The following is a 12,264-nucleotide window of genomic DNA, read 5'->3' as shown; positions in this document are numbered from 1 at the left end:
GAGCTCCAATTTCTGTTTTGGGCCCACATCACTTCCACTCGCAGAAAAGTTGGCTCAGAACCACCTCTGATGACAGATGAAATGAAGGAACAAAAGACTGCATAAGCAGCGCTCAACTCCATGCACTCCCCTCCCCTCCCACTGATTCCACAGGCTCATCAAACAAACGTATCCCGAAAGGTGGTCAGCCATGATCTCGGCCACTGCAGATGCTGCTGCTCTTCAGTGTTAACAGGAACTGTTTATAGAATGACATTGCAGGAGTGCTGGGTGCTAACCAGAACCAAAAAAGAGTCTCATTTCTACAACTGTGTGCGGCTCTTCTTTGCCTTCCATGGCCATCACTAAACAAAGCGGGAGTGGGAGGGAAGGCTGACACCTGCTCTGGAGGAAAAGGGAAGAAAGTGGAATTGTGACACAATGAGCCAGTGTGGCTCCTGTGCCCATCTAATACTCGATAAAAAGGGCTACCCTGCTATATACTCTGTAGCTATGTAGTAGCTTTCCTTTGAGGAGCTCTCGGTACTTGACAAATCTTATTAAAGTCAGTTATAACACCCTTGTGAGGTGGAGGAGTACTTTTTTCACATAGGACAGAACAATACGTAAAGCCGCCTTTCCTTTACGATAATTTTATTATATTAGTGCCAAGAGATCCCACTGCACTGTGCACATAGATGAGAGAATGCCTGTCCCAAAGAGCTTACAGTATATATAGACAAGACCGAACAAGTGGGGAAGTGACTTGCCCAAGGTCATAAATCAGGGCAGTGGCAGAGCCAGGAACAGAACCCAGCTCTCCTGACTCCTAGGCATGGGCAGATCCAGGTACTAGCAAAGAAAGCAGGTGCTTGGGGCAGCCAATGGAAAGGGGCGGCATGTCCGGGTCTTCGGCGGCAATTCAGCGGCAGGTCCCTCAGTCCCTCTCGGAGTAAAGGACCCGCTGCAGAATTGCTGCCGAAGAATGAAGAGGTGTGGTAGAGCTGCCACCAATCGTGACTTTATCTCCCCTGCCCCCGCTTCGCCGCTTGGGGTGGCAAAAAAGCTGGAGCCAACTCTGCTCCTAGTTTAGTGCTCATCCATTAGGCCACACTGCTATGTAAAACCCTTCATAGCTCTGCTCCTCCCTATTATTGTCTCATGGTTTTTACTGTCTCTCCCATGGCCTCTCAGCTCCACCAAGGGTACCAGCCTAGACTGTGCACTTCTCCCACAAACTTCTTTCGTGCTACCCTTTGCACGTGGAGCACGCTCCTTGAACTGATCCATCTTTTTTTCCTCTTCAAGTCCTTTCTTCAGACCCATTCCTGCCATGCCATTGACAGGATTTTGCCAGCTGGTCAGGCCTAGGCCTTGAGCTAGTGTGGCTGGTTGGTATTTAGCTATTTGTATATTTATAGTTTTTTTTATCTACTCAAAAGATTTAGAGCCACCAAGTTGGGCATACAGCAGTTTATGGAAATTGTGTCTTCTCGCTGTTATCCTGGTCTTCCCTGCCCACTTCCCTTCTGTTGTTTGTTGTACTTGCTCATTTCATCTTGACTTGCAGGCCTTGTGGAACAAAATGTCCACTGGAAACATCAAGGAGAAGAGAGAAAGAGTTGAGCCAAAGAGTAACAGCCACTTTGACAGGAAAAATGGTCTTGTGAATAAGGCACTGGGACTCAGCCACAGACTTCCTGCATGATCTCGGACAAATCAAATAAGTCTTTCTGTGCCCCAGTTCCCCAGAGGATTATAAAACTTCCTTAGTCTGTCTTGGACAGTAAGATTGTAAATTCCTTGGAGAAATTCCTTGTATATGTGCAGCACCTAGCACTATGGGGCTCCTAGGTGCTACCGTAATACAAATAAACGAAAGTAACATCTATTAGGGTGATATAGGCCTTTTCTGAGTTTGGTCCTTAAGATGGATGAAGGTTCTTATTTTGTGGACTATTTCCCATCCATAATTGGCTTGGGAAGCATCACTACATCTAGGTTTTTGGTGTCACATGGGACAGCATTGGGAATAGTAGCTGGCCCCTGCCCAGGGGGATTGTATTTGTGTTCGTAGGGGGAGGGGAGGATGAAAAAAGAGAGGCATATTTCTTGTTGGAAAGAGAAGACATAAATGAAAAGAGTTGAGGAGTCGGTGTCATGTTGACAGACCCCAGTCATTGGTGGATGGGATCGAACTGGGGACTTCTGGAGCGTAGTGCATGAGCCTCTACTGCATGAGCTAAAAGCCAGCTGCTTCATACCTAAGGCTGTACCGCAGACTCATTTTCTCTCTCTCTCTTTAAGTGATCTTGGTGCCACTAGTGGGACAGAACACCACACCCAGGAGGTATGTGGGTTACATCTGTACCCTGTGAGAGACCCTAGGTCCAATGATGAGCTTCTGTTCTCAGAAAGCCAAAATCACAAAGCGACCATTTCTTCTCCATTCCTCTAGAGACCTACCTACCCAACGAGTGATATAGGTACTAAGTAAATAAGAGCAACCACAGCCTAGTGTGTTACTTTTATCCATGCCTATCACAACATAAAGAGCCTGTTGAAGTCAGTGGAAAGACTCTTCTTGATTTCAGTGGCCATTGCATCAGACTCAGTAAGAGCCTTGTCTCAGAGGAATGCTCCCAGATAGGAGGAGGCAAACCATTTGATAGTAACTGTATATCAGGCATCACCCCTTATATACTACACAGAGTGGCCGAGACGCCGTCAGACAGGTAGCTATAAATGCTAGGATATTGCTGCGTGGGTTGGTCTGCTCTGCCATTTAGCAAAGCAGCATTTGCTCTGCTGAGGTATACTGCAAAGCTCTGGAGAAGAAAAGAAGATGTTTTACACCTCCTCCTTTGCTTATTCCACTTTGAACAAAAGTTCCTTTAATGTTGGAGATTCCTCATGAAGAATTAAATATTTACGTTAGCAAGGACCTGTGAAAGGCTTGATTTTCTGAAAACCCTGCTTCCTCACACAACCCATCTAAGGTTTTTCCATTTCTCTGTTCCTGAGAGAACCTTATTTTCTTTAAAGTGATGAGTATTTATCTAAGGTTCAAGGCATCTACCCTGTCCATACTTGAGTCTCTATTTAAGACCCACTTCTGCCATGGTGCCAACAGTGAAAAGATTTGACTTGTATGTGCATTGCATATTGTTGCTCCCCTTCTCCTAACCTCTGCCTGTATTTGTCAGTCTGTATTTACATTGTGAGCTTCTCATGGTAGGACCACCCCTTCATGATACGGTGATAATTAACAGTCAAACTGGATCTGTCAAGAACAAATTATGTCAAACCAACCCAATATCCTCCTTTGACAGGGTATCAAGCCTTATGGATGATGGGAAGTAGTAGATGTGATATATCTGGACTTGAGGAAGGCTTTTGATACTGTTTCACATGCTTTTTCTCATGAACAAACTAGGGAAATATAGCCTAGACAAACCTATGAAAAAGGTGGGTGCACAACTGGTTGGAAAACTGTACTCTGAGAGTAGTTATCAGTGGTTCACAGTCAAGCGGGAAAGGCTTGTTGAGTGGGGTCCCACATGGATCTGTCCAAGGTCTGGTTCTATTCAATATCTTCATAAATGATTTGGATAATGGCATAAAGAGTGCATTTATAAAGTTTGTGGAAGATACCAAGCTGGGAAAGTTGCATGTGCTTTGGAGGACAGGTTTAGAATTCCAAGTGATCTTGACAAACTGAAGAAGTGATTTGAAATAAATAGGATGAAATTCAATAAGGACAAATGCAAAGTACAACACTTAGGAAGGAATAATCAATTGCACAAACACACAATGAGAAATGACTGCCTAGGAATGAGTACTGCAGAAATGATCTTGGAGTTATAGTAGATCACAAAGTAAATATGAGTCAACAATGTAATGCAAAAAAAATGAACATCATTCTGGACTGTATTAGCAGGAGTGTTGTAAGCAAGAAACAAGTAGTAATTCTTCCACTCTGGTCAGCACTGGTGAGGTCTCAATTGGAGCATTGTGTCCAGTTCTGGGCACCACAACTGAGGAAAAATGTGGACAAATTGGAGAAAGTTCAGAAGAGAGGAGCAAAAAATGACTAAAGGTTTAGAAAACATGATGTACAAGGAAAGATTGAAAAAATTGTGTTTGTTAGTCTGGAGAAGAGAAGACTGAGGAGGGACATGGTAACAGTCTTAAAGTACATAAAAGATTGTTATAAAGAGGAGGAGGATAAATTGTTCTCCTTACCACTGAGGACAGGACAAGAAAGAATGGCCCTAAATTGCAGTAAGTGGGATTTAGGTTAGACACTAGCAAAAACTCCCTAACTGCAAGGATAGGGTGACCAGGTGTCTGGTTTATGACAGGAACACCCAGTCGAAAAACTGTCTGGGTGGCAGCTCTGCGGGAGGGGGGCTGGCAGGTTCCCTGCTAGCCTCCATGCTGTGTGGCTCCTGGGAAGCAGCCGGCATGTCCTGCCCTCTGGCTCCTACATATAGGGGCAGCCAGGGGGCCTCTGCGTGCTGCCCTTGCCCCAAGTCCCATTGGTCAGGAGCCTGCGGACGGGGTAGCGTGCAGAGCCACCTGACCTGCTTCAGTATAGGAGCCGGAGGGGGAACATATCACTGCTTCCAGGAGCTGCTTGAGGTAAGAGCCATCCAGAGCCTGCATCCCTGACCTCCTCCCAGGCCCCAGCCCCAGCCCTGATCCACCTCCCACCCTCCAAACCCCTCAATCCCAGCCCAGAGCACCCTCCTGCACCTCAAACCCCTCATCCCCAGCCCCACCCCAGAGCCTGCAACCCCAGGCAGAGCCCTCCGTCCTGCACCCCAACCCCCTGAGCCAGTGCGGTGAAAATAAGCGAGTGAGTGAGGGTGGGGAGAGTGAGCGACAGAGGGAGGGGAGGATGGAGTGAGTGGGGGGCAGGGCCTTGTAGAAGGGGCAGGGCATGGGTGGGGCCTCAGAGGAGGGGCGGGGCAAGGGTGTTCGGTTTTGTGTGAATAGAAAGTTGCCAACCCTATGTCAGGATAGTTAAGGCCTTGAACAAATTATGTAGGGAGGTTGTAGAATCTCCATCATTGGAGGTTTTTAAGAACAGGTTAGACAAACACCTATCAGGGATGGTCTAGATAATACTTAGTCCTACCTTGAATGCAAGGGACTGGACTATGACTTACTGAGATCCCTTCCAGTCCATTTCTGTGATTTCTGTGAATGTGTAGAAAGCACCCAGCACATTGTTAGTGCTACTGTAAATAAATAGTACTATCTAATGTTGACAAATTGTATAGTCAATTTTTTAACTACACTTTAGTTCATTATGAAATATACTCAAGAGACTAAACAGCCAATGTCAGTCATGTTTATTGCTAAAAGCCAATAATAATGTAGTACAGGAAAAAGGTTCTATACGATACTCCGGGAAGCCGTCTTGTTCAGCACTGTTACATTCACATTACGCAGAAGGTGTGCTCCCAGAGTTACACCTCTAAAGCCATCTTTATATACCCTACCAGTTTACAAGTACATCTCTACCCCGATATAACGCCGCCCAATATAACACAAACTTGGATATAACGCGGTAAAGCAGCATTTCGGGGAGTGGGAGGGCTGCACGCTCCAGCAGATCAAATCAAGTTCGATATAACGCGGTTTCACCTATAACGCGGTAAGATTTTTTGGCTCCCGAGGACAGCGGTATATCGAGTAGAGGTGTAAAAAGTACAGCGTACATCACCTGAAACTAGAATTTTACCAGTCAGCTTTTTACCTTGTGTTTCTGGTACTATGTACTGCTTATCTCTTTGTTCTGAATGCATTCCAGATACAAAGGGCATAAAGGCATCTCCTAGGTTTGTACTAGGACAAAACAATTATATGTCTTGTCTTCTTCCTTTTGGACATTCCAGTACTGGCCTGGGAGAATAACTCCCTACCTGTTGCTATGATAAAATAATCATATGTCCTGATCCTGACACCTTTCCTATGTACTTAAGCCAAAGTTTACTTCAGGTAATGCAAGGTGTTATGGGATACTTAGGATTAGAGAATAGTATTATGATAAAGGTAGAGGCCAATTTAGGTTATATAACTGCTATACTATTTGTTCTTACTTCTATTTGTGCTTAATGCATACTAATATATGTATGGTGCAGGTAATCCATATTAATATGATCTATATGCTAGCTAGCATATATTGGTCACTTCTAATGTTCCCACCGGCAAGGTGTGTAGGAGTCTAAAAAGGTTTGGTTCCGATAAGGATACAAGCTGTGGAGACCGAATAGCAGACTTGATGGACCATTAGTCCCTTCTAGTGTAGCAAATTCTTAGCTACCTAAATGTTTGTTTTCCAAAATGCACCCCTGCCAGTCTAAAAGTGGTGTATGAACCTTCAGTATAAAACATTGTTCAGCAAAAAACAAAACTGATGGCAAGTCAACTGGGAAAAAACCCCTTACTCCCACTCTACAAACTACATTTGAATTACTCAAGCTTCTAGCAAAATCTTTAGTGAGTAAGATATACCTGGCAGTGTGCCCTGGAAATTTGGGCTTGTTGAGCCACTGAACTAAACAAAACCCCATCCCTGTCCCCTGGAGAATGCCCTGACTCTAGTTCCCTACTACTGATATCTGGGAACTGTTGTCAGGATCATGCCAGACCATCTGATTTATCAAGATAGTGTATGAGGAGAGAGATTCTGAGGTAGACAGGACTGAAGTCACATAGAGCTTCATTGATCAAAATCAGTGTTTTGAATTTCACTCAGAAACAAATGGATGCAATCTACAGAGAGCAGGTGTAATGTGCTCCAGAGGAGAATCATCAGTAAGGAAGCAGGCAGGTGCATTTTATACTCGCTGGTGTTGCTGAATCTGCCAGGGTACATGGCCCTCATCACTCTGGTAACTGGGTCCCTCACAATCATAAAGGGTTTTATCTTCACAACACCCTGTGAGGTAGGAAAGTTTCATCCCCATTTCACACATGGGGAACTGAGACAGGGGTAGACTGATTTGCCCAAAGCCACTCAGGGAGTCTGTGGATGAACCCAGGTTTCTTGAGTCCTTGTCATGCCCTGTCTACTACATCAGTCTTTTCACCCTATAGAGAAATCACATAAATCCTGTGTTGCACTGATCCAGTATGATGGTAACAAGCACATGGATCCCTGTGGTGTATATGTTGCAAATATTGACTAATCCTTGCAGTATCTCTTGAGGTAGGTCTATTGCTCTAAACATTCTATCTAGCATTTCCTCTAAGGTCTATCCAGGCCTAACCTTTGTGGGTAGCCTAGGTCTACTTTTGAAGTAGACTGTGAGTTGAGTCTAGATATTTTAGTGGAGAAAACACACACCAAGAAACTTGGATCCCCTCCTCTCCCTGTTGTTGTTTAGAAGGAGGAGTGCTGCATATTGGAGGGTGGGGGGACATACAGCCCAACTAGCCTAGACGAAAAGACGTTGCCAGAGTGAATGAACTCCACTTAAGGTATGCCAGGTAAAACTGGGGTCCATTTTCCCCTTGACAAGTATTTCCATGCTTGGTGACAGCAGGAGGTTAGGACAAGGACCTGCATGACCACACTTATCATTTGTTTTACAGTTATTTCCAGTTATATATTTTTTCAAAATAATGAAAGATCAGTTTTAAGACCTGTATTTTCTTTTTCAGAGGTACCTTCCCCTCCAATTCTGTGGCCGATGGTCTAAGAACTCCAGCTGGCTTGATGGGCACCTGCCACAAGATGGCGCTAATGTCACGGTAGAAAGAGGCCAGACGCTGCTGCTGGATACCACCACTGGCATCCTCAACTTGCTGCATGTCAAAGGTCTGAGGAGGTTTTTGTCTGTTTCTTTCTTCCAGGCGGTAGAGTTTCACTCTCTCCTTCCCTGCCCCCAAACAAATAAACTGTGCCAAGGCACCTGGTCACACAGGAGCGTAAGAGACAGAGCATCAGTGTTTGGTAAACATAGTAAGGATGAGGGGAGGGATCTGTTTAATTATTATGTATGCGGAAGGCATCGTTTATGCCGTTTGAGGCATAATGACAATATGAGTAGGAATGCTTTTATTCCTGACTGCTGAAAGTGCTGCTCTTCTGCACAGCCATCAGGGATAATAGTGGTACTGGTAACAACAATCGGTTATGTCTTGTGTGGTATCTTGGATGCAAGTGTATTGGAAAAGCCTTTACAGAACTAATGATGTTGTTACAGAATTATAGGCTACAGTTACAGAATGTAGTAAATAATCCATGATCCTACCACTGTTGGTGCTGTGTAAATACAGCACAATTAAGAGAGAAAGCATCAGGTTTGTAGTACTTACTTACATACCCTGAGTCAAATTCAGATTTGATGTAAATAGATGAAGCTCTGCTGGAATCAATACACAATTTAGGACAAAAATAACCTTCCATTCACCAAAAGAAACATTTCCATCCTCGAAATGACAGCCCCAATCCTGCATACCCTTCTTCACATGCTTAACTTTAAGCACATGTGCTACACTTTTCAGGCTTGGGACCTAAAAAGTTAGCAAAGGACTTTGTGTTGTTTTTAAATGCTTACATTTAATGGTTTGTAAAAGATTTCTTAACAAATCTCATAGGTACTAAGGCCCAAATCCTCAAAGGTATTTAGGCTCCTAACTCCCATTGAAATCGAAAGGAGTTGCACATCTAAATATCTTTGAGCATCTATGGCTAAACCTTCATTGAGCACTATAGACACAAGGAATGTGATATTTTAATGTATTTTAACTCACTTTTAGGCCAGAGGTTTTCACAACACATGTTATGTGGCCGCTCTGACAGTTTTCCCTACAATACTTAATTACCTTCTGTACTTGTTGAAAAGCAGCAAACCCCTTTCCGTAAGTGGCAGCGAGGAAAGATTCCCCTGTGCTCAAACTCACTCCGCATCACTGATGGAGCTCTTGATGCTAATAAGAAGGGGTGATCCTGGCAGGTTGCATGCACCACATGGGAACTTAGGTAGGAGCCCCTTAGTAGGGCATGGCTTCTCCACATTGGGGCTGGGCAGTAGGAAGTAGAGATCCCCATTTAGCTCCCCCGGACTTTGTTACTATTATGCTCAGAACTTGTCATTGAGTGGGAGCCCCTCACTGTGCTGGGGACCTGCCAAGCCCTGCAGCAGCCTGGAGTCGTTGACCTGCTGCAGTAGCTAGAGCAACTGTAAATAGCGAGTGCAGCCCCAGGCGCAGGAAGCAACAACCCATCTCTGTCCCTGCCTCCCATGGCCCTTCAGCGAAAGACAGCCCCAGAAAGGTGGGTCAGGAACTCACCGGACGTCTGCAGCATCCCAAACTCCCGGTGTGGGGGAGCTACCCGAGGAAATGTCCTGGTGACTAATTGTCGCAGCCATCTGCGCTGACAAGAGCTGCTTCCGGTGCCATGCACGTGTCTGCAGAGGCGCTGCCCACAGCTCCCAAGAAGGCTGCGTGGCGCAGGGTGCTGATCTCTGCTGGCAGCACCAGCGCAGACACCAAGACTGCTGCTTTGCCCTCCTGATCTCCACCCATGCTTTGGTGGCTGTTGTGGCTGCAAAAAAATCCACCGGTGGCCGCATGCAAGAAACACAGATAACTGTACTTTTGGGGAATAAAGAGAAGAAGTTAGTTGAGATGGGCTGGAGCTGTTGTTACTGCTGTTGAGGTTTGTTCCTGTTTTTTAGAAGACAAAAGAAGACACACACACAAGAGGAACATGGAAAAAACAGCCAAGAGAAAATGCAGCTTCTGTCTCAGGTGTTGACTCTCACTTGCAGACTCAGTGCTGGAGAAACATAAGCCCAACTGGAGAAACACAAGCCCAGCACACAGTCTCAGAGTGGCTGATAAGACCTGGCAAGCTTGTGCCATCATTGGGCCATTTAGGGCATTGCTTTTAACTACCTCTCTTGGGTGACAGGCTTACAGCAGTGTTGCAAAATATAGTCATGGCTGGCTAAGCCAGAGAGTTATTAAACAGAAAGCAAAAGGAGAGGGATAGGGTGGAGAAGGAATAGAACACACATGGAATAGAACACCTACATCCCAGGTGGCATTTGGGGTTTAGCTGGTGAAGGTGGCAGTGTCATCTGGGTCCCTTTCTCTGGCCCGGTTTGCTCAGGATGAAGATGGCACAGTGATGACCCTGGGATCCAGTGGGACTCAGGAGACTGCAGGGGTGGCAGCCATGATGGTGAAGCTCACTCCTTCCCCTTCTTTCAGTCAGTCCATGGCCACAATAGCCATCTTCTTCCCCAAAAAGTATTTTGCTGAGTACTGCAAAGGAAGAGTTGGGTGGAATAGTCCATCCCTTTATTATTTTGTCCACCAATTAGGTCTAATTTTCAACAAACCAATTTTGTTTAACTGATGTCTGACACTTTTCTTGTTTACCAGGCATGAGGTTAACACAGTCCTGGTGTTTTATCAGGAGGCCTTTTCATTTGTATTAATTTAGCTTTTTTCTTTCCCTGTTGCACCTCTTCCCATCAATCTGACCCTACAGACATAGCTGGATAACCTTGTCTTGGTTTTGGACAGGAGTTCTTTGCAGTGATCCAGCTACACCTCCCTCTTTCCTTCAATACCATCAGTCATAGGGTCCTGATAAGGCACATACAGGATCACTTCAGCCAATAGACGCTGAAGTCATAGCTGATATGGGCTGAGTTTGAACTGGTACCATAGAAATTGCACATTTTTTCTCCTTGTCCAATCTTCTGTGTCATCCAGTCACCTGCTACAGATACCCATTATTTCCCTTGTTTATAGACTGGCTGTGATGCTTGGTTATCGGAGCCATTGTTTGTTATGCTCAGTCCATTTGGGCTGTGCATGATGATACTATTTGCAGGCAGTTTCTAGTTCATATTTTCTTTTTTTAATCAGCCAGAGACGTTACAATTAAAATACCGTAAAAGTGATTCTAGCAGTATTGCAATAAGCATGTTTTTTAATTAAAGAAAGAACACGGGATGTACAAATAGTACCAGCTAATGGGAAGTTGCATCCAATGTATATTTTAATTGAGTTTTAAAGAGACTGGAGGGGGGGAAGGCAGTCCTCTCTCTTTATTGCTCTGTGATGGGATCTCTAGGTTGTTACAACAATGTGCATCAAGTCTGAATTAATTATAGTCAACACATCATAAAATTCCACCTGTCTTGGAAGAAAGGAGGGACTTTTTTTTTTTTTTTAACAAGAACTCCGTGTTTTTCAATGGAATTTAACTTGTAGGACAAGAAATTCCCTGCAGGGGAATTCTGAGGCCTTTACAACTGTAGCAATTGGACAGCTTTTCTCTTTCTTTCCCTTAATTGTAACTCCTGATTTGTGGCTCAGTTTAGGGACCAGGCATCTATTTCCACCCCTATTTTGACTGGGATTGCAGCATGTATATTAGACTCCTAGGGTTCTCATTTCCCATTTACATCGATTTTCCTCGTGTGTGATAACTGCCAAGACTCCTCCAAGGCTTCTCAGGCTGAACTCTGGCAGATCAGTAGAAGCTAATCCCAGCTCTGCTAACAAAAGGAACTGTGTATGACTCCTGCAGGGATCAGACTGGAAGCTTAGGCAGCATGGTCCCTCCTTCCTCCACTCACTGGCGTGAAACAGTCCTGTCTCTGCAAGGAGAGCCTGCTGCTAATTATCTGAGAGAAAGCTCTCTTGAATCCTCCTAGAACTATTGTAGGTACTTTTATTGCCCCATTCCCATAGTATTTTACAATCCTTAATGTATTTGTCCTCACAAAACCCCTGTGAGGTTGGACAGTGCTACTAGCCCCATTTCACAAGTGAGGGACTGAGGCCCAGAGAGACTCTCACTTCCTTTAAGGCCACAGAAGAAGTCTGTGGTGGAACAAGCAATTGAACCCAGGTCTGTTGAATCCCAAACTAGTGCTCTGACTGCTTGACCATTCTTCCTCTCAAGCAGTAAATCTTGCTAATCTGTAGGCAAAAGATGATGCGTTAAGATATGGCCTACCTAGGTCCTGGGATCGGAGCCCCATTGTGCTATGCACTATGCAAAATGCTTAGTAAGAGACAGTCCCTGCCCTTGCAAGCTTACAATCTAAATAGATGAGACAGATGGAGCATGGCGGAAAGGGATACAACCTATAAACAGAATATTAGTAATTGAGGCACAAAGAACTTCAGTGACTCGGCCCACGATGACACAAGCAGTCTGTGGCTGAGCCAGGAATTGAACGCTGCTCCAGGGCACTTGCTACAAGACCATCCTCTTTTGCTAAAAGCAAACTGTTT

The 12,264-nt window shown here is 44.9% G+C and overlaps 1 protein-coding gene across 5 annotated transcripts in view; it reads left to right on the top strand.

Annotated features, from left to right (window-relative positions):
* Positions 1-12,264, top strand: part of PKHD1 (PKHD1 ciliary IPT domain containing fibrocystin/polyductin) — a 382,755-nt gene that overhangs the window by 131,310 nt on the left and 239,181 nt on the right. For all 5 annotated transcript variants that reach the window (XM_050948683.1, XM_050948684.1, XM_050948682.1 and 2 more), the window contains exon 36: positions 7,657-7,813. In XM_050948683.1, coding sequence (XP_050804640.1) covers positions 7,657-7,813 — 157 coding nt within the window. The remainder of the gene's footprint in view (positions 1-7,656; positions 7,814-12,264) is intronic.

This window comes from Gopherus flavomarginatus, chromosome 4 (assembly GCF_025201925.1).
Source record: "Gopherus flavomarginatus isolate rGopFla2 chromosome 4, rGopFla2.mat.asm, whole genome shotgun sequence".
Lineage (NCBI taxonomy): Eukaryota > Metazoa > Chordata > Testudines > Testudinidae > Gopherus > Gopherus flavomarginatus.
This window is presented reverse-complemented; position numbering and strand designations above follow the sequence as displayed.